This window comes from Coffea eugenioides, chromosome 3, assembly GCF_003713205.1.
Source record: "Coffea eugenioides isolate CCC68of chromosome 3, Ceug_1.0, whole genome shotgun sequence".
NCBI lineage: Eukaryota > Viridiplantae > Streptophyta > Magnoliopsida > Gentianales > Rubiaceae > Coffea > Coffea eugenioides.
The window spans coordinates 19,941,339-19,964,723 of record NC_040037.1 but is presented as its reverse complement, the minus strand read 5'-3'; the positions used below and the strand labels follow the sequence as shown (position 1 = coordinate 19,964,723).

The 23,385-nt window shown below is 34.6% G+C and overlaps 2 protein-coding genes across 8 annotated transcripts; both read right to left on the bottom strand.

The window, feature by feature from the left end:
* Window positions 1–464: 464 nt before the first annotated feature.
* On the bottom strand, window positions 465–8,277 carry LOC113764768 (clathrin interactor EPSIN 2-like). Of its 4 annotated transcripts, none has more exons than XM_027308750.1 (14): window positions 8,049–8,277; window positions 7,267–7,365; window positions 7,050–7,101; window positions 6,548–6,627; window positions 6,387–6,465; window positions 6,061–6,144; window positions 5,796–5,941; window positions 4,916–5,290; window positions 4,316–4,360; window positions 4,114–4,221; window positions 3,847–4,034; window positions 2,699–2,916; window positions 1,441–2,368; window positions 465–1,337 (listed from the first exon to the last, which is right to left on the bottom strand). In XM_027308750.1, the coding sequence occupies exons 2-14, from the start codon at window positions 7,299–7,301 to the stop codon at window positions 892–894; spliced, it is 2,784 nt and encodes a 927-aa protein (XP_027164551.1). In that variant the 5' UTR covers window positions 7,302–7,365; window positions 8,049–8,277; the 3' UTR covers window positions 465–891. The 4 variants fall into 4 exon arrangements, with proteins under 4 accessions (XP_027164551.1, XP_027164553.1, XP_027164554.1 ...); XM_027308752.1 differs by having other exon boundaries at window positions 2,702–2,916; XM_027308753.1 differs by having other exon boundaries at window positions 2,699–2,913.
* A 6,898-nt stretch (window positions 8,278–15,175) lies between these two features.
* On the bottom strand, window positions 15,176–21,403 carry LOC113767100 (pentatricopeptide repeat-containing protein At2g27610-like). Of its 4 annotated transcripts, none has more exons than XM_027311278.1 (4): window positions 20,605–21,403; window positions 17,757–20,424; window positions 17,165–17,217; window positions 15,176–15,443 (listed from the first exon to the last, which is right to left on the bottom strand). In XM_027311278.1, exons 1-2 carry the CDS (start codon window positions 20,701–20,703, stop codon window positions 18,199–18,201), a joined length of 2,325 nt encoding a protein of 774 aa, XP_027167079.1. In that variant the 5' UTR covers window positions 20,704–21,403; the 3' UTR covers window positions 15,176–15,443; window positions 17,165–17,217; window positions 17,757–18,198. The 4 variants fall into 4 exon arrangements, with proteins under 4 accessions (XP_027167079.1, XP_027167077.1, XP_027167076.1 ...); XM_027311276.1 differs by having other exon boundaries at window positions 17,757–20,740; window positions 21,181–21,403; XM_027311275.1 differs by having other exon boundaries at window positions 17,757–21,403.
* Between the last annotated feature and the right edge of the window lie 1,982 nt (window positions 21,404–23,385).

The following is a 23,385-nucleotide window of genomic DNA, read 5'->3' as shown; positions in this document are numbered from 1 at the left end:
GTACTTATTTTGACTAAAAAAAAGCTTTCAAGAAAATTTTTTTTTTTAAAAAAAGCTCTCTGTCCAAACGTATACTAGTTCTTGTAAATTACATAACTGCACCTAGCCAAGTCCAGACTCCAAAGTTTAAAATGAACAATGGAACATGAACCAGTGAAACAACATGCATGCATCCTATATATATGTACACATCTGACTGCTATGACTGGCTTTTTCCACGCATGACGATCTTGGTAAAGGCTGTTGTCAACAAATAACATTTTTCTCGTACCAGACGTTCCATTCTATTACCCCTTTTCCTCCTTTTTCTCCTACAAGTGAATATCAACTCCCAGACTGAAACAATCATTGAGTGATGTACATTTCATGCCAATATACAACTAATTAATACGCTGGGCTAACAGGCAAAAGCACGTTAAGTCGGAGGAAGAAATTACTAAAATCCTACCAAATACACCATGATCTTGATCAGAAAACACAGTGCATTAAAATGAATTGGGATGAATGTGAATTTTATTGTTCGCGAGTTTACAAACTCAATCGGAAAGTCACAAAATTATATCAAAATGAGATGTTCTTAACAACCTGAGAAGGTTGTCCTCGGTATACATATCACAACATCTAAACGACCGTTGGACCTAAGCAACTCCATTGTAATCCAAAAAATAGTATCAGAGCTGAGAAACAATCTACTGATACTGTTGAGAATGAATAAACATATATGTTACACTGCACTATCCAGAAAAATTACAAGGTGAATGCCAACAATATAGCTTTGAACTTCAAATGCAGTTCCAGAATCAATAGTTGTACCGTGGCTGAACTTCTGATCTTATACAAAACATGCTCTTTTACTATATACCCTATATCTCATTGGCGGTACATGAAAATTTACCGGTAGCCACCACCATACGGTTGTTGACCATAATTACCCATTCCCATCATGGGATTATAGCCCCCAGGGACATTAGATCCAGGAGCAAATCCCATTGGCCGTTGCATCTGGCCACCTTGCCCCATACCCATGTTCATTCCCATGGGCATATTCATTCCCATACCACCTCCCATTGGTTGGTTGACTGATCCATAACCTCCCATGCCAATACCAGGGCCTAGCCCACCACCCATACCCATACCCATACCTGAACCCATCATTGTGTTTGGTGGGGCCCTGAGTGCACCTGCACCAGCACGTCCAATACCAGAACCCGAACCCATTGCTTTGCCCATTGTAATATTTGATACCGCAGGAGCAGTTGTAGGTTTTTCCATCCTCTTTTCCTTGCGATTTATGGCCTCAAAATCAACTCCAATATCAGCTAAAGGATTTGTCTTAGCTGCAAACCAACCAAAAACATGTAGTGATGTAAAAAATCAAGTTCAAACAAGTTTTAATCCATGTCACATGCAAAAATACCAGGAGACATTATGAGAACTTACGTCCAGAAATATTCAAATTGACCAGCCCACGGCTAAGGGTATCAGCCCAAACGGTAGATTTCGTCTCAAACTTATCTTTTGCTGGTTGAGGAGCCGCAGCAGCAGACCCTGTTGACACTGAAAGCACAGGTTGCGAGACCAGAGAGGTAGTTGATTGAAATTGCAGAGATTGAGATGATGCTTGTGAGGACACGGGGGCAGCAGAACCCAATTGTGAAGGGAAGTTCATAGAATTCTGCTGTGTAGACATCTGCATGGCAACTGGAATGGCAGATCCCAGTTGTGGATTATAATTCCCGTAGGAATTAGGATTTTGCTGTGGAGAAGCACCCATCTGAGGTTGAAAACCAGCAACGAGTGCAGGTTGACCAGATTGAGGTGTCTGAGCAAGAAAATTTGACTGTGGAACGAGTTGACCAGACTGAACGGGAAAACCTGATTGCATTGAAGGTTGGCCAGGTAGAGCAGGATAACTTGTCAGTGATGCCACCTGCCCCGGTTGAACTTGGAGATTTGTTTGTGGCACACCTGGACCAGTTTGAGGTGGGAAACCAGCTTGTGATGCAGTTTGGCTGATTTGAGGAGGAAAACCTGCCGTGAAAGAAGGTTGTCCAGTTGGAGTTGTATACGCTGTCTCTGGGTTTGCAACAGGTTGAGGACCAGTTGGAGGGAGGATATCTGCTAATATGTCAATGTCCTGATTAGAAGTGGACAACTCCTGGGGAGAATATTGCATGTTGGAACCAACAGGAAATGAGCCTCCAAAGTTATTAATAGGCTGTGTCTTCTCCGGAACAAGCTGAGGTTGTTCTGTACTTTGGTTTGCGGTAGTAGCAAAAGTCGGAGCAACATTTTGGGGCTGAGCAGGTAAATCATCACTGGAAGCCATAGCCTTAAATGGGCCATCACCAAAAGGATCATCAAATGCCTGCAAAGAAGGCACCTTTTTAGATTAAAGACTTGTGGATGATACTGACAAATAATGCTAGACCTCATTTTGACAAATTTTAGAAAGTGACTAAAATGTTCTTCAAGCCCACATTTTGGTTAAACCAAATCCACAAAAATTCAAGGTCTGATGAGGCCTAACTGGAAACAAGCTTAGTCGCTAAAGATGCCAAATATCAGTTTTTGTGCCCCTCAAAAAATTCATAAACTAGGCCAACAGTTTGACTAATTGGCTCTATTATTGACCAACTGGACATAGTATGACCCGGTAAAGTCTCAAAGAGGGTACAGCAGTTCTAACTAATACAACTACCTGATTAGAGACGGATGATGCTGATGTAGGTGCCACAAAAGTGGGCCCAGATCCAGGGTTTACATGCATATCTTCAGTAGTTGCAGCAAAAGCAGTAGTTGGCACAAGAGCCAATGAGTTGGCAGAAAATGAATCAGACAAGGAGCCAAGCAAGTCCAGTTCTGCACCACCACCACCAGTTGGAACAGTGACATTTGATGTAGTTGGAGCAGCTGCTACAGAAAATAAACAAATAACCCAAAAGAAGAGTTAAATCCTTCTCTTATATAAAAGACAAATAGTCAAATACTCCAATTTACAAGCAAAAATAAAATTGTTATAAGAACAGACTGGGTTTGGGAAACACTTCTGCAGATTACATTTTGAATTTCACTTTTCCTTCTTTTCCCATCCATGCAAGGATTTAGTAGTAGAGTGCAATTCTGGAAGACTACTTAAAAGTACAAATTTTCCTTAAACAATTCATTCCAGCTAAACAATCACTATGCGCAAGCATTTAGACAAAAAGATGAAGGAAAAATGCACCAGACCAGAATGCATAGTAATATATGATGTCAATTTCTATTAAAAAAAATCACAGTACACAAGCATTTAGACAAAAAGAAGAAGGAAAAAATGCACTGGGCCAGAATGCATAATAATGTACAACAACAATTTCTAATAATTTGAATTTATTGCCTTAGAGCAAGACCCGATAATGTGCAATCTAAGAACATAAGAACTGTCTGGAAATACACTGTCATAGCCTAATCAATGAAGGAAATTGTCAGGTACATGAAAATGTATTTTAATAAGTGCATCTCTTATTGCTCATTATTAAAGGCATACTTGACAAGGAAGATCTAACAGTCACCCAAATAGTGAAATGCCTAAATGCAGAAAAAACTACCTTCGGATAGTTTTAATCTAAAGAAATATATGTATCCTAAGAAATCAGTACTCCTTAACTCCTTGATCAGCCACAATAGCACAATCCTAAGAGAAATCAAACTAAAAAAGATTAATCTGATTCTTTTTACATAGAGATTCTTTGCAAGCAAATAAATTAACAAACAATTCATGAAAACTAGAGAAGTTTAGATAAAGTAACTGCCATCGACTTAAAGACATGGATGCTGCAATTGTATCCTATCTGAACAGTTTACCTGAAAATGAGCCACGAGGATCAAACTCATCAAAACCATCATCTTGCTTCTGATCAGTAACTGAAGGTGGTGGCGGAGGTGAAGCAGGGGCAGGCTGTGGAGGAAGATTATTGGCTGGTTGATTCGGCATCACACTTGCAGGCGGAGAAGATGATTTAGGTGCAGCTGCCGAAGGAATTTCTCCATCCCTTTGGGCAATTAAGACATTAGGACCATAACAGTTATCCAATTCGAATTAAATCAAGGATTAAGAAAGCATGGACTCACCGGTCACTATGGGTAGGGCTGCGCCCAACACTGACAGCCTCCTCATAACTAGGAGGAGCGCTAAGGTTTTGCTCAGAATATTTCCTCTCGAGATGCCTTCCACCATAACTGAATTTAAAACATAATCAAAGAGAGAAGAATGAACTCGGACTTCATGAAAACAACTAGATTCTCACACATTTTTGCTGGTTAGTACCATTACCTTCCATCCTGAGACTGATCATCTGGCCTGGCACCATTTCCTCTGCTATCAGAGAAGTTGACTTTTAGTTATATCTTATGGACCACCAATAAAAGGAACAAAAGGGCAAGGAGAAGAAAAGAAAAACAAGAGACTAAGCAATGAAGGAAAGCAGCTAAATGCATCCAGGGGTGCAAAGATTCATGCATTAATAATGCAAGTTACACATATGCTAGTCAAGTAATTGTAATAATCTCATTCAAAAGGCCCCTTAAATTTAATTCAGAAGAACTTAGTTTTGGCATAAATATGAATAAGGAAAAGACTGTCAACAAACATGCACCGTTTGAGAAATTCAAAGTGAGACAAATGCCAGAGTGGAGAGAAGGTAGTAAGTTTCATCTAGCAAAGACTTTTAACATACAAGCAAGGGACCATTTTTCCTTCACAAACTTCCATTTTAGATAAACAAATCCATTATGCGCAAACATGGATTTTATATTAATTAGTTCTGCTCCCTAGGGGAAATACTAAACCAAGAAATACATAATGATAAGGGTAATTAAAAAAATAAATCACTTGTTATGTTAGCATAACTAACGAAACCAAGAGTAGACAAACCTGGAAGAATATTGACCATCTTCTTCATAAGCGCGGTCACGATCTCTGTCAGAGCTTCTGCTCCTGGAGCCATATTGATAATCATCAACACTTCGACTTCTTCCACGATAATCATCATCCCTGTAGCCATCTCGGCTAGAGCGGTCATCATCTCTGCTGTACCTGTCCCCATCACGGCCATATGGGTCCCCATACCTACCATATCGGTCATCATCTCTAGAACCCCATTCTCTCTCTCTCCCGTATCCATTCCGCTCTTCATCTCTGTTTCCATATCGGCCATCATACCGATCATCATCATACCTTTCACCATATCCTCCTGCACTTGAATATGAACCAGGCCGATACATACCTCCTGCTGACGTGTTACGGTACCTAATAAAATACCACTACTTAGGCCAGGAACTTAAAAACCGATTCACAAGCTATACTTTGAGCAAAAAGTTTCTGTTTTCAGAAAGTTTCAGGAGGCATCCACCAATCTTAGCATGTACAATAAATTCAGTTAACAGAAATTTGAAAACTACAACCAAGGCTAGCACAGAAATAACAAGCAAGGATAAACAATTTTGGATTAAACAAGAATAAAGTCTGTCACATCTTATTCTTCTCTCCAGATCTCGCTTATTCGAATATTATCTGCTCTCCTTGACAAGCAAACTGCTACCTCATTACGAGATAAAAAAAGGTAAGACTTTCTCCCCATAAAACCAAAAGGAATATTAGATAATAAGAGTTTAGATCAGAAGAACTCATCAAAAACTATCAGTATTCCTGTATAAGGAATTGGTGGTGGGAAAACTAAATTAAAATTTAAGGCAAGAAAGACTAACATTTCTATTTTTGTTTAAGTTACCAGAAATATGCAACTAATACTTACTTCTCCCTGTTTGCAGCAGCTTTCTGTCGAGCTTCTTGTATTCTATCCTTATCATTTACCAGAACTACAAGACTCTGAGATTTCTTTCTGACATTGCTGCCTTGATCCTTCCCGCTAGAATCGATATATTGAAAATCGGATAGTGTCTAGTACAAGAGAAAATGAGGAATAACATCATGTAATAGAGGTCAAAAAACTCTCACCACAATGATCTGGATAACATATTACAGCTGCAGTCTCTGGACCAAAATGACAAGAAATTCACCTGTATTTGATAGGCATGTTCTCTGATCTCATCTATCACACGCTCTGACCCATGGGCGACCAAGTACTCCAAAACTGTCAAAGCCTGAACATAAAATTAGATTCTTGAGTTCCAAATCCAGAGAATAAAAAAAGCATTGAGAATTGATCTGACTCCACAGAATCAATAGGAACTTAATGCAGCAACATCCCTTAGGGAGTGGAGGTCGAACCCACAGTAGACTAAAGACAAACTCAAGCTATGCTATCCAGATGCATTTGGCATCCGCAAGACATGAACCTTCCAAAGACATTGAACTGCAAAAACACATCCCGACTAATAGGTACCTTGTAGACATGCCGCCAGTTTTTACCAGTATCATTGATACGCTTCCAGATAACGGACATAATCATTTGGTACTCATGACTGTCGAAAAGGAAATGCAAATTAGAATGGTAACTGTTGACTGAATATCATCCAATGAAAAAGGATGATAATCTAATCTTACTAATTTCTGGAAGCCTGAGCAATATCAGCAAGAAGTGTTCCATGAGGACCCCATGGCTCATTGCTGGTAGCATCAAGCACCTGAAAGATACAAGAACCAAAGAAAATTTCTTGGTTACAAGTTCATAAGTGATAAAGTTTTTTCTTTTACTTTGACTGAGTTGCATATGGTTGTACAAATGGCAGTTATGAAAAATTAAAAGGTTATTTTCCAGATTCACAAACTTCAATGAAAAAAGAATAAAAATTAACAGTTACAACTATCAATTTTACAGCTTAAACAAAAGAGAAACATATACAGGAAGAAAGCAGAGAGTCCATGTATTCCATGACTACAATCATGAAAAAGAAAACTCCCATAAACTTAAGTAGCAATTTCTATAACCAATCACAAGGTTATCAAACCAATAGTCTTCATTTAAGTAATGAGTATGCAATACACAAATCAAGATGCACAGAAAACTTCTCAGCTTGCCACGTAGCTCAAAAGATAGTCAAGTTACCTTTTGTTCTATTGAAGGGACCTTAAGAACTTTCTTATTCACCTCCCTCTTACTGCAACACATAGAAATCACACAGATCAATCAGCATGCTCAATATCATAGTGGAAGAGAAATCTCAAACCAACAGATCAATCTTACATCTAAACAGCATTATACAACACCTAAAACAAATAGTGATGAACACAAATAAAGATAGTCTGTTCAAAATAAAGCTCACATGTCCCGGACAGTTTGATCAAAGGCCTTCTTCATTTCAACTTCAGCTTTGGTGGCAAATCCCTTTCTGAAGAAAAGTTTGGATCTTTCTCACTTTTTCCTGAAAGAAATGAAAGTTGTTCACTTGTAACCATGCGAATATACTTCTCCATCAAAGCAATATACAAAATCAAATAGAATCATAAACAAAGCAAATTACAATGAACCAAACTAACAATGTATCCATAGTTAAATACACATTTCAAACTGGAAACAATAATCCAAAACCCAATTTCTTTCACCAGAAAGAAGAGGAAGATATTCAATAATCAAAACAATTTTATATTGCTCCAATTGCACTAATATTCACTCAGTAAGCAAACGTCGATCACATTTATCAAACTCTTACTTCCAATTTCTTCTACTATCCAAAGATTCTTCCAAGATTATTAGTATTAAACTAAATTTTCAAGAATCAATATCATCACTTCTAAAATTAAACAAGAAAAGACAACGGATCAAAAACTTAAAGAAAATAAATAAACGCATGATCTAGGGACAAAAAAAAAAGCAAACAAAACCCTAATATTTCGAAAAAAAAATGAAGCTACTTGCAATATCGATCAACAAAAATCAATACCGTAGCTACTTGCAATATATATGCCCAAACCAAATGGATCTCGCGGAGAACTATGACAATGGGATCCAATGAAAAAAAAAAGGGGGTGGAAGAAATCAGCGATCTAAATAGCTAACAAATTAAATATAATTGATCGAATTGCAACAACAAATAGAGAAAATCACCTTAGGATCGGGAGCTTGGGGGCCTCCAAACGACGTCGGACAAGGAATATACGTCAGATCTAGAGAGAGAAGAGGGGGAAGGGAAGAGACGCGAGCTCCTTCTGGGAAGGAAAGGAGAAGAAAAAGGAGCTGACAATGAAGAAATTGGTTTGAAATGGGAATTCAGGAATAATTGATAGAGAGGAAAAATGAAAAATAAAGAGAGAAGGGGAGCTGTTGGAGGGTGAAGAGGGAGACAGCGCACCGTTTACGCAGGAACTTTTTTTAATTATTCATTTGGGACTCTTATTTTGACCTTTTTGTTCATGTACACTACTACTGTTACAGCAGTACTTCTAGACTTCTAGTTATGTTTACTGCGTCCATCGTCCGTACAACTGCCTCAGACGTCACCAGAGACCACCAATACATTAAGGAGGCTCGGTTTGATAAAAAATCTTATCTCCCATCAATTTGTCATAATTAAATGTGGCCTTGCTTAAAAAATTCAGACAAGTGTGTAATGCATCGTCTGACCCGGTGGTGGTTCAGTCCTTCGATTTATCATAGGACTTCTTCAGACCCTCTCCCTCCCCATAATATAGGAAGCTATCGTATCGACAAAAAAAAAATTACAATGACTTTAAATAGTTTAGAATACAATAATGTGTTCAATGGAGTATAAATTGTATGTTTATAGTTGCAAACTATTTTGTATTTAAATGTTAATTTACAATATTAGATATAGGATTTATACATACATATCGCATGAAAAGAATATAGTTCATGGTATCATGCTCGTACATTTTCTTAGACTTTAAATTTTTAATTAAGTTTGCTGCTGATAATTTGGAAGGACTATACTAATAATCGTTCTTGGCCCTTCTTCCATGATTATTGATAAAGGCAAATTACATTCCCCATCTTTAAAGTGTATAGCTAACCATTTAAATAAAATTCTCTTTTCATCTTTCAAATTTGTTGAACTCGTTAGGTATTTTAAAGCATCTAGGATAGGGGTTCTTGGGAACGTTTAGAATCTAAATATCATTTTTTATTGTCATAGCATAAAGATTTGCGCAATTTGGATGTCCCAAGTCTTCTCTAAACTGCTAGTGATTTTTAACTTTTTTGCAACAACATTCATCTTCAAAGCCTGATTTATTTATTTTTTTTACTAAACAAATTTGGCTTATAGTAATCCAACAAACTTTGAGATTGACCTTTTGCATAATTTACCTAACATATTTTTGCATAGTTCATGATGCAAATATTAAATTTAATCATATCATTGTAGCTAAGAAATGGCGGTAAAATTACATGTTTACAGTAAAAATGCTTATTAATGCCTTGTGGAGAGAGATGGTTTGATTTTTTTACCAAGTTTAGAGCATGCCCCAATAATTATTTCAAGAAAAATTCTTAAGTGCCAAATCAGAATAATAGTGAATATTATCAATCTTTAAAAGATCTGAGCCAAAAATTGGACGGGTACTATAAATATAAAGAAGGAAAATGGGTACTAATTGTCACTTCAAGTGGATTCTTGTTTAAAAGTTTAGGGGGGCTTTAATGTAATTATAAGTTTGATTTCCCGCTTTATATGATGGGATTTTGTTAAACATCTTTTAGGATTCTTTCTTTTCTTTAATGAAATGCTGAATAGCTCACAGCTGTAAGCCAGTTAAACTTTTGGAATAATTTCAGAAACCTCCTCGGAAATTTCTAATAATTTCAGTTACCTCCATTAAGATTTGAAAATTTGTGAAAACCTCCCCTAAAACGTATATCTTGTGATAATTGGTGATATACGCAAAAAAATCTAATGAATATCCAATATTACCCATCTCTGATATATAAAACAAATTAAATGCTGAAATATTAATTATCACCATTATTCATTAGGTGAAAATTTCAAGTTATTCTTTTATTGGAAAATTTAAACCATATTTTGAAAGCATTCTTTTTGGTACTTTGGAAATATTTTTTGATTAAGTAATTTTTTAATAAACTTATTTTAACAAAACAAATGTCTCCTAATTAGTTGGTTGACTTTTTGTATATTGATTTATAATTCTAGTCAAAAAAGTTAGAAATGCAGTATAACTACTAGATTAGATAACGTTAGAGTTTTACGATAAAGAATTATTACCAAAAAAGAATTTCTATTTTTCTCTTTTAAACTTATTTTCACTTAAAATTTATAAATTTTGTGAAGGTTAACATAGTCTTTTCATAGCATTAAGGGGGGTAAGTGTAATTTTTAAAATTTTAAGGGTGATGGCTGTAATTATCAAAAATTTCAGGAGAGGTTTCTAAAATTGTCCCTAAACTCTATCCTGATTGGGAGAATATGTCAGCCACCATGTAAGAACTTGGACTGGTAAACTTTGTGGAGCTATAAATTTGAATTGTCAACATACATACAAATATACGTACGCGGTTGTGCGAACGTTCCTTTTTCTGGTATTTTTGGTTAGACTAACCATTCATAGAATGGAACTTAGACTAGAGATCACCGGCTGCTTTAGTAGCTTAAACCTTATTAATATAAGTCTGATAAGTTGAAAGGAGCTTAATTCAAACCTTTAGATACTCTTAACATTTACACATTTTATAAGTTGTAACGCTAACGGGTACATAATTAATGCACCATAGCATATTATATTGGATAATAACAGATCCCTTGAGATTTCTCCTAATGGTGGAGTTAAATCAGCACTCCTAATATTAAGATGACAATAAAATCCATAGAAGTTTGACAAAAAAAAACATTTTTCAATACAAAAACTCATCTTTCATACAACAAGAGAGGTTTAAAAATTAATTATAAATTTTAGTTTATTGAAATTGTTTAATATCATCATTCTAATTATTTGATTTGCTAGTGTTTTCTAAAATTGTGTGCGTGTCTGTATAATATTTAGTTATGATTTTGATAGGTTGTTAAGTTGGTTAGTCTAACCTTCGGTCAAGTGAACTATCTATCTTTTTGTTAAGTGGATGTCTTTAATGTTTGTGTTCTTTTACTTTTTTATTCTTTTTCTATTTTTTGGTAATTATTAATTCCCTTCCTTTTTTACTTCCTTATTTATAGCATGGTTTCTTATTTATAGTCAATTTCAACAAATCTATTAATGACCTACCTTATATAAAGTCATATTAATTGTATCTTCTTTATTTTTTAGTTAATCAATTCATATCTTTCCTTTTCTAATCATCTTCAATCACATTCTTTATTTCTAATATTGGTTGACATTTTTCAATCACGTTCTTTTACATGGTGTTGTAAAAGTTCTTTCAAATTACTTTTCTTGGTTTTTAATAATTTGATCAAATAATAAATTTATAGTCTATTAGTTTGCTTTTAAAATTCTTTTTAGTCTTGAAATAATCAAATTTTTAATTGCACATATTTCCTAATATATCTCCTTCACTCATATGTTGACTTGCCACTATTAGTTAGAGTAAACATAATTGAATTACGGGATAAGATTTGATTGAAACTAAATTGTTATAAATTAACTATTTTTAATATGTTTAATTTTATTGTTTGTCTTACAATTACTATATTAAATTTAATAAAATAGCATTTTAAGTTCTTTTATAATAGTTTTTGTTCAAAAAATAAATAAAATCATAGAACATAAAAAAGTGCTTGTGTAAATGGAAAAGAAACTAGTTATACTTAAATTAATTTTGAAGTGCAACGTCCCAAAAAGGTAAAAATATTTTATTAACACAATTAAAAAATATCTTTCATCTTTTCTTATATGATAAAAAGAGATAAAAACATTCTCCCCACCAAATAAGAAGAAAAAATTAATGCCATCAAAGTGAATTAAAAATTTCAAAAATTTTAAAATTTTTCGTAATGATGTTAAGTTTAAATTCAAACTGGCACCATCTATTTTCACCCAAAAAAAGACTAATTTTTTGTTGAAAAAGTTTCTACCAAGCCCCATAAAATGTTAGGGGGTTTTTGGTCAACTTGGTTATAAGGGTATGGATTTAGATTAATAGTCGTGGATTTAGCTCCACCATTCTCCTAATATAATTTAACACCCCTAACATTTTAAAAATTAAATGGAGCTAAAAAAAGTAAAGAGAGAGAAATAAAAGTCACTTTCTTCTCTTTTCCCTTTCTCTAACATTTTCTCTTACTTATTTTTTGGATGATTATGCTATTTTTATTTGTAAATTTTAGTAAATTCAATTTTGTTTATTTTTTCTTTTTGTGCTTGTGATAAAGTGGGGTATGTTTTTTTTTTTGTTTATTTTGAGTTGATTTTTATTATGATTTAGTACAACTTCAAAAAGCTTGGGCCATGAGTTGAGAAACGGATGAAAAAAATATTAGGTTCATAAGAAATCGGTTTTGAGTGTATAGAGTTGAATTAGTGCTAGTGTATCACTTTACAAATATCTTTTTTATTTTTTATTTCTACTATTATGGACTATAGCTTTGTGATATAATGATACTACTAGACATTATTTTTAGGTGGTGGTTTTTCTTAACATTAACAAAGTAGTTTAGGAGTATTTTATTTAGCAAAATGAGCAAAAAGAGTAGTTGAGGATTTTTAAAAATTTTGTTACACAAATAACAAAAGTAAGAGAAGTAAGTGATATTTAAAAAAAAAAAAAATTAAAAGTGCTAAGTGGTATTAAGAGAAATCTCAGCGAAATTTTCTGATATTATCCCTAATTCCCTATCATACTGACATAGATGGGTATGGAATTAGTTTCCAATATATCCTTATAAAGGTCATTACACTTTCAATTTTATAGTTTATTAGATAACTTTAGGAATCTAAAAGTGCTTCAAACAAGTACCTTCATGTGTACATTTAAATTGAAATTAAGTTTCATATCACCGGTCATAGTGATAAAATACGTAGAACACTCTATTTTAAATATACAAAAAAGTTCAAAATTATTATATAGTGAAAATAATTTCAAACTTAGCAAGGGAATTGGAGAGGTAAAGGAAAGGAAAGTAGAGAACTTGGTTTTCTTTGGTTTGGGAGAATTTTTGGAGAAGAAAGTAGAGAAAAGAATAGATTTAGAGAATGAAAGTGACAGCTACAATGAAAAAAAAAAAACTCAGCCCAAATGGAAGATTGGAAGAGAGAAAATTGAAAGAAGTGAATTCATTTTCTTCTTTTTTGAAAACTGACAGAAGCAAATTCTAAATTGCTAAAATGCCATATCTATGTCAAAAAATTTTTTTTGGAGGGGGATCGGAGAAATGTAGTAACATAGACTCTTTAAATCCTTCCATATATTTCCTAAATATCCAAATATTTTCAAATTTCTCATTTTCTTCCTCTCATCTCTCTCTCTCTTCCCCTCTCCCTCTCTCAGCCTAGGCCAAGGTTTTTTTTTAAAAAAGAAAAAAAGAAAAAAGCCAAACCCCTAAATCATCAAAGCCTAATCTACATTCTTCTTGTCACCTTTTGTTAGTTAAAAAGTTATTGTAGTACAAACATACAACTATCATCCTGTCACAAGGCTTACAACTAAAGCTACTACGAGAAAACAAACATAGTTTGCAATTATAGATCCTTCCCACTAATTTGGAACCGATTCCTTTGTGATAATTTTTCAGAATGATGACTACTTTTCATAATTGGTTATGCGAACAATTACCTGTTAAATGACTATTTTTTAACAAACACTAGTTGAGGAGTCTTATCATACTGACCGTGCAATTTGACATATAAAGGATGGAATTTCTTGGATTCTTATTCTAGGAAGTCTTGTCGGTTGTACTTCTCATCATGCAACGCTGTAAATCAATCAATTGTATTTGTTAGTGCGGATGGAATGATAGCTATGGACTTGCAGTAAAATTGTTCTACAGGGTATAATTTACAAAAATTAATAACTAAATAAAGGATTATTAATCTGTACTTTCTTCTGTGGTATCATGATTGGAATATGACAAATTTGCAGCAATGAAAAAGCAAGTTTTGCCGAAAATAATGGAACGTAAGTCAAGCATAAATATCACCCTTGTTGTACTTGCGACCTTTATTCTCCATAGCAGCCCAAAAAAAAAAAAAATCTTACCTTTCTTGTCATTGAACCTTGTCTCACAACTTTTTTTTTTTTTTTTAACCACCATAGGATATGATGCGTTGAGCAATTTTTTAGTGGCCCTAATTTTGTACTTAATTTAATGGTTCAAATTTTAGTATATTCAGACGTATTTGATAATAAAAAATAGAGCATCTTAATTATTTAAGTAGCTCTAAATTGCTCAAGCAAAACTTACTCCAACAAAAAAAGTTATTCACTTATTACTTAATACAAAATATATTTAAATGTTAGGGTTTCAATACTAACAATTCAATAACTTAATAAATTTAGAATTTAGATTTCAGATTTAGATTTATTCATTTTAAATTTAGCTGTTTACTCTCAGCTATTTACTTATTCATTTAGCAATGCAAAAAAACCGATTTGATGTGAAGAAATATCCACAAGGGCTAAACCGATATTCCTTAATCCTAATTGTTTATGCGGCAGTTTCAATTTAGTTTCCCACAGTGCAGAATTCGACATTCTAATAATACCCTTCTAAAGTGTTTCCATGTCTAGTTTTTCCCAAGTTTGTGTTGTAGGCCATTTCATGCTACAAAACGTTGAAAATAGGATTAAACTTGAGAGTCATTTCTCCCATAGTTATTAACATTTCTTTTAGTAAGTGTACGTTCATCCTCTATAGAAATGATTAAAAAGCAAAAGAGTCTACCATATTAACATCCAGCTACTCCTAAAATAGTTGATCACCAAGAGAGTTTTAAAACTCTACTTGAGTGTAGGTTAAAGAATCAAATCCTCTGTCTACATTCTAAAATTCATTTTTTTCTTGAAAATGTCATCAGCGGATGCATAGGCACCTGTCTAGATCGATGGTGGTTCAATCCCCTTCGAGTTCTTCTTAGACCTCTTCAGGTCCCCCTCCCCCTAATATAGAGAAACTGCAGGTCTATCGTGTCCGAAAAAAAAAAGTCAACATATTTGGCTGGGTCAACATATTTCATTGCAGTCAAATTTTGGACCATTTAACAAACTTGATGCTGGCGCAGAGAGTACCATACAAAGAAGGATTTTGTCATAGAGAGTGTGCCAAAAGGAGATAAAATAGTAATCGCAATGTTCTGTATAGATGTAAATGATTCATGCAGACCATTCTGCACTTGCCATACATTTTACTGCTTATCCCTTGTATGGTTATGGTACAGATTATCATGCACATCTATATCCCCTGTCCTTTTTACCAAGCCTAAATCTTCTTGTCCTTACAGATGGATCATATATGAAATCTGCATGCACACAAAGTTCAGCAAATCTGTCAGGCATGCAAGTTCAGACATTCACATCAAACGCCATAGAAGTTCAACTTTCCTGAAAGTTAAGCAAAAGATGTAAATACTAGATATGGAAAAAATGGAAAGCATAACCATACCACGTCATGTTAAAATTGGCTTGAATCTGGTGAATCATAACCACTTGTTCACTAAAACTAAAAGAAACAAGTATTTCAAGCAGTTAAATGGCCCAGTTTGGTCCTTTCTGAAGAAACACAAATGGTAACCATCAAACAATCAAAAGAAATTATCAAACAAGATGCTTTCTTATGCTGGAATCTTCAAAATCTCAGCCTGAAAATCTACAGGAATTCAGCAGTGGAAGATTTGCATTCCGGAGACCTTTTTGTTTATTATCTTTCTTTTTTCTCATGTTAAAGCCTCTCCTTTAACACTAATTTACTACCAAGACACTAATAAGGAAAGATACTTAAATGTTCTCACGGATTTTGTTCATTAATGACATGAGCCATCAAGTTTACAAATTTGTGGTGCAACTTAAGTATTGTTAGATAAAAAGAATCTTCAATATTTAAAAAATTAATACCACGATATAACAGCCAAAGCTCATTTTGCCATATAAAGTTTTTTCTGTCCTCAATTTACCATCTAAACTCCAGATTTTGTAAATTAGCCTCTAAAGTATAAAAGTCTAATTTAGTTTACCATCTCCATTTATATTTCGGTAGTAATTACCTGAAGATTTTGATTGTAACTAATTTTAGATGACTTGTGCCATTAAAGGTTAATACTAGTATATGAGTTTTTGCTAAATCATTTATCAAAAAAAAAAAAGAAAGAGTTTGTGCTAAATTTACAATTACACATAAGGTACAGCTATCCAATAGATTTATTATTTCACATTATTATTCAAATTTAGCAGACAATCTAAATATAGAAGAAAAATACAGTCCTCCCAAGCTATTCACAGTCATCTATCAATCAAGTTAATATCGGATAATAGCTTCAAAGGAGATGACGGAATATTGAACAAAAATTTTGCACTTAAAATGCTGATTTGAACAATAGAAAAGTTTATATGGCAGATTGAGAATCAAAATACTGGTTTTTCACTCATATTAGTTCCTTAGACTACATGTATAACTTCATCCTTCAAGTTTTCTCATCATTTTGATAAACAAAAATCCATTCTTTGTCATTCTTGCGTAACACACAGAATTAGCAATCAACTGCATCATTGCCTGTCTTTCTAAAATGCATATCTAATTTACACTTCCTCTTAAAAACATGGAAGCCATGCTATAATCTGTAGAACAATAAGAAGAGGAAAATCAGAAACAGTACGTGAAGGTCCTATTACATAATCATGCCCCACAAGGGCCTGCACAAGTTTGTAGTCCCACAGCAAATAGGACATATAAAGCTACAATAAATACTTTCCCTTATTATCTCTAATCATATAGGTTTCTTTGTTAGATCATATTCTAACAAAAACTAGAGCAGAAAATAGTTATACAATTGCAAGCCATAGCAAAATGGCAATGAAACAAGAAAAAATGAGTAAAGTGAAAGGGGAAATGAGAATGTTAAGGTGAGAGCTGTCTATACTCGAAGTTAGCCATGAGCCTAGGATTTAGTTCTTGATCCTCGATGGTTGCATCTCAATGGACCATCAGATTATTTTGTGTGCAAAGAATTTGAAACTACTGCTCTAGTCAAAGTTTTGTCAACATTGATGCATATATCAGATATTTCACTCAACAACAATAATAAGCTAGTGATTGGGAGAAAGAATACCGTTGTTGGCTGCTGAGTTTGTGTCCAACTAAAGAAGATCAATGCTTAAATATCTGTTGTTCAAAAAAAAAAAAAAACAGTGTTAGTCAGTATTTCATATAAGCAGAATGACATTATAATTTCCAAACTAGAAATCCAGTACCAAACATAGTAAATCACCACATACTTGGCAAAAGAACTCCCCGCTAAAGAAGTACAACTACCACCTATATCTATGGATATATATGTATTACCCAAAAAAATGTATATCTGTTGATACCAGTCACCACATGGAAAAAGAACTCCCCGCTAAAGAATTACAACTACCACCTATATATATGAATATCTATGTATTACCCACAAAAATGTATATCTGTTGATACCAGTTCATTTGCAAGTAAACTATGGCTATATCTTAACTGTGTATCTTCTTACTTATCAACCTAATAATAACAACTAAGAAGGAGACTTCCTAATGACAAACTGCCACATCATGAGAAAATCATACAGCAACCATGCATTTCTTCAAAAGTGAACAAATTATTGCAAGCTGCATATTAATAAATTGGACAATGTTATTCATGAAATTTTTGCTTCAGTAAAGGGCACTCACCAAGAAGATATTCAAAGGTTGTGATCAAGAATACAATGCTTGCTTCTCGATGATTGTTTGAAGTCACAGAAAAAAAACACAAGTTTCAGAAAGCATTCCCCAAATATGTTAATGAATCCGATAGAATACATAACACCATAATTGCTACCATTCAGTGATCTATGATCAGCAAATTCCAAATGTCACTGCTCTGCCATTTGTCGTCAAATAACAGGGGGAATGGGGGATGCATGGCACTGGTTTTGAAACGGCATATACCACATATCAAGACATGGAAATTGTTGCCAACCTACAGTTGCTTGTAATTTAGAAATTCCCATAGTTGAATGTGTCTCCGATCTTCAATTCAGTGCTTCAACAGGAAAGCTTTCCACAAATGATGGGCATTTCTCTACCAAATTATATCCAAAGAATAAAAAAATTTTACTTTCACAAATACATTTTAATCCTCTCCTCGCAAGGCACATTTTGTATCAGGCACATAACCAAATGCCTTGATCATCTTCCTTAATTCTGCCAACTTCAGATATATGTCATCTTTTTGTGGGTGCTCCTGATCTCTAGCATAAAACCTGTGGACTCTACCTTTCAATGATATGCAACTATATCCTGGCTCCTTTGCAATACCTTGCTGTTTCATCATCTTCCTCAATTGAAGTCCATATCTGAAGCTCCCTTTTTCTGTATACATGTTGGACAAAAGAACATAGGGAGCTGAATAATTTGGCTGCATTAAAAGAATATTCTTTGCTGCTATTTCTCCCAAATCAATATTCCCATGGATCCTGGATGCTGCTAACAATGTCTGCCAGACCATTTCATCTGGTTTTATTGGCATTGCTTTTATAAATTCAAATGCTTCATTAAGACGGCCCACACGACCAAGTAAGTCAACAATACAAGCATAGTGTTCCATCTCAGGCTCCAAACCATATTTATCCTCCATCGACCAAAAATAGTCAAGACCTTCTTCCACCATTCCAGCATGACTGCAAGCAAATAAAACACACAACAAAGTTACAGCAGTGGCTTTAACATTCAACTTTTCCATCTTCCTGAACAGTTGAAGTGCATCTGCTGCAGATCCATGTTGGGCATAACCTGATATGATAGCAGTCCATGAAACAACATCAGGGCTTGAGATGCAATCAAAAACCTTCCTTGCCACCGTTATGCTGCCACACTTAGCATACATGTCAACTAGAGCACTATTTATGCAGTTATCAGTATCCAATCTAAGTTTATAAACAAGGCCATGGAGCTGCTCACCAAGTTCAAGGGAACAAATGCCAACACATGCATCGAGTATAGTAGAAAAAGTGATATGATTAGGTAAAAAACCTTCTTCCCTCATTTGAGAAAAAATTACTAGTGCTTCCTCCCAATCAGAACATCTAGAATAAGCACCCACTAATGTGGTCCAAGAAACAAGATCTCTATCTTTCATTGTGTCAAAGACCTTCCTTACATCTCCAAGAGATGTGCATTTGGAATATGCATCTGCTATAGCATTTTCAACACTTAGGTCCATCAAATCATACCGAGACTTAAAAACTTTTCCATGAACCTGCTTCAAAAAATGGGAACACTTCAAACTGGCAATAGCATCAAGCACACTACAATAAGTGTAGACATCTGACTTTATGTTGTTCCAACACATTTCAGAATAAAGTTGCACAGCTTCTTGGCTGTAATTACACAGTGAATAGGCCCCAATCATAGCATTCCACGGCATATTTAGTCCACAATTAGAAAAGTTACTATAAAAAACAGATTGTGCATCACTTAAAGCACCACACTTCGCATACATATCAATTAATGCAGTGCCCACACGAACATTAGAGTCCAAAGCCAAATTAGACGCATAATTGTGGACTTGCTTGCCCTTGCCAGCATCACCCAACATTCCAACTGCCTTTAAGACACTGATAATACTATACATGTCCGGAGCATATCTATGCTCCATCATCATAAGAAAATGGTTAAAAGCTTCCAAGTAAAGCCCATTTGCTGTGAAACCCGATATCATTGCATTCCAAGAGACTTCATTATGCTCATTCATGCTATCAAATACCTTTAGTGATTCCTCAACATCTCCTAACTTGGCGTACATGTTAAGCAGTGAAGTGCTCACAAAAACATGTGATGCAAAACCTGTTATGAGAATCCGGGCATGCACCATTTCACCTAAATCAAGACAATTCAACCCTACACATAACTGTAGTATTACCGAATATGTGAACGCATCCAACTGTATTCCACATTTCTGCATCTCAGAGAAATACTTCAAACCATCAAGCAGAAAACCGTTGTTTGTGGACCCCTCTATCATTATAGTCCAAGAAAAAACATTTCTCTGTGTCATATTGTTGAACAGTAACCTAGCTAATCCAAAATTCGAGCATTTTGAATACACATGCATTACATGATTGAGTAGAACCATCAAATTATCACCGGTAAAATGACACCTCAATATATGTCCATGTATAGATTTTGCTTCTTTAAGTAACCCATTGGCTGCACATTCATGAAGACCATCGATCAGCTCTTGAGCTTGAGTCTTCTCATAACCTTCGTAACTAACACTAGACTTCAAGAGTGTGTTTCCCAAATATAAACTCCCTTTTTGGGTGGTTGGAAATGATATATTGGTTACTAATTTTCTACCCTGCAAGAAATTGTCTTTATGATTACTAAGTTGGTTGTTTGAGTTAAACAACAATAAAGAGACTTGCACAGCATTGTAAACTGAAAAATCATTACCAGATAATCTGTCACCACCACCTAGTAGCTCCCCATTTGTGCGTGTGTGTTTGTGAGATTGAGTGGGAAATAGAGAAAGACTCACTTTGTTAGCTGACACCTTGGGATGATGTCGAGGTTCTAAAGATTTGAACTCAAGAAGAGAGCGTGCTACCATGGCTAGCAATGAAAACACATCTACCATTACACGATTCACTTAGCCATTGTGTCAAATAGCTTGCCTGTGTAATAAACAACGCAGAAAACGGATACTAATTCAACCAAAAATATCCCAAATGAGAAACCCTTTACTATTCATCTTCTTAAATTTAAGGGTCATTTCCTTGAGGCGTACTTCAGCTAGAATCAGGTGGTATTAGTAACTTAAAACAATCCATCTTGAACTGTTCAATAGCTGGTGTATCTCCAAGACTGATCTCAAAATAAAATTTCTGGGCTTAATTTCCGAAAAAACTCAGTGCATGAAATAAAGAACGAATTGACAATCTTTCAATGTTGAATAGCAGTGTTAAGAAATTGCTGAAATTCTTAAATTCTGAAATTGCTGAGTCAGTACAAGTTAATAAATTGCTGAAATTCTGCTGAATTTGAATAAATAACAGATACAAGTGGCTGTTGCAGGTGTTAACTAAACGAGTGGATACAACTGAAATGGATATACCTTTACTATGCTACTATTTCAGAATTGCGGTAGCTGGACCATGGGGATAATGGCATCCTGAAATTCTTAAGCCTATGAGAGGGATGCAGGGTGGTGAGTGAGTTGGGGGTAGGAGAACAAAGGGATGCTCGATAAATACTAACAGAGATAGAGAAAGGAAGAGACCGGGGGATTACAAGCACAGGAGAAGAAAGCCGATTGCGGAGATAAAGAAAAGTGCTAAGCAAGGCCAAATGATTTGTCCATTTTCTGCTTTGGAAAATGGTTAAATTACGGTCCCGTAGCTTCCTCTGAGTTATGGACAGTTTTTGACCGTTGGTTGCATTTAATTGGATTGAGGCATAAAGGGCTACCGGCTCGTCCCGTTAAAATGTGGAACGAATAGTTTTACATATGTACCCCTCATCAACTTCTAAATTTTCAACATCCTCTTTTCCAAACCTCTCAATTAGCCACGTGAGTTTGTTTGGATAGGAGTTTATTTGGATGATTTATTTAAGATAATTAGCGTAGTACTTTTTGTGATATGATGTATGTGAAATAAAAAGGTGATTGGAAAAATAAGAAAGTGATTAGAATTTGTGAAGCAAATTATTTTATTTCAAATCATTTCAATCCAAACACACTTACTGTCTCTGCCACTTCTATACCGGTTTAGTGGATAGTCGGCCAAATTTCATGAACTTTTTTTTCCTTTTACGATACAAATTTCATGACTTTATGGACAGTTTAGAAATCAAGTTTTAACAATTCTCATGATTTAAGAGAACTCCTCAATTGATCAAATGTTTCTATCTCAAAATCACTTTTTTTTTTCCTGAAAGCACAAATACACAATAATACCATTTATCACACCCTGCATATGAAACCAATAAAGACAGAGATTTGACATGAAAGACATTGTTAACATCAAGTTTAAAATGAGAGGAAGAAAATAGAGACAACTATTTTGGCGTTTTCTTTTTGGGAAGAGGGGAGGGAAAGGAGGTTGTAGAGTGATAGCAGAACATGGAGAATCTAAACTTGGAGAAGAATAGGAAAATATTGGGATGAGAAAACTGAAAAGTGGTAGATGCAAGAAGAATGGGGATGAGGGTATCATTTATGGTTGCAGAAAGGAAAGAACTTGGAGATTGGAGGGCGAGAGAGGGATGGGGTGGGATTGATCTACTTTTTGATTGGTATAACTATTGGATCCTACTCAAAATATAAAAATCGATAAAATAACCATCCGTAAGTGTGAAGTCACAGACGTCTGCAACATTAGAATAGTCCTTTCTGTATTATTCGTCCTAATAATAGCTGTCACAACAACAATTTGTTTACTTGTTTAAGCTCTTTTGAGTAAATTCCGAGATCCCTCTTAGATTAGATATTCTGCTCTCTATTTTTAGACTCTATTTTATAAGATTGTAGTCACCTTACGGATGTTGAACAAATTACTTGGGGAGCTACTAAAATTTTGAATAGTCAACTTTTGGCCACTTAACAATTAGTAGTATGTTTGTATTATTAAACTATCAAAAGTATAAATTTTGGATCATTCTGTTTAATTTTATCATTAATTCTATCATATCTATTTAGTAATAATGTCTCGTGAATTGTGCAAATCCTTATATCTGACAGAATTAACGATGGAATTAGATGGAATGGCCCAAAGTTTATACTTTGTGATTGTTTAGTGAATAAAAATATACTATTAATAGTTGAATGACCAAATTTTAACTATTCAAAAAATTCAGTGGCTACCCAGATAATTTGCTCTGCAGATATTTTGTTGTGTTGACCTTGTATGTGTGCATATTGGATATCATGGGATTTGGGATTGGGTTAGATGATACAGCAAATTTACATCTAAAGTTTACCACATCTAAAGAAGTCTAGATGGTTTACCACATCGTGTACTAAAGTTTTGTCAACAAGCTCTTTGGACCATTCATAGAGATTCCATTGACTCTAGAGGCAAATCTTCTGCTCCTTTCATCCCATTATTAGTGGCAAAACAAAGTTGAGAAAATGGAGGTTCAAGTAAAAAAATCTGAAGAAGAAGCTAGGAAAAAAGAATAGGAAAAAAATGCTCACTGTGCCTTTTGTTTTTGTTGCAACCTGAACTATTCTGAGTGTATCAATGCGGAATTAGGGATCGAGAAAGGGAATAAGTTTGGAAAACTGCAAATTGATGGCTACTAGTATATCTGTATATCC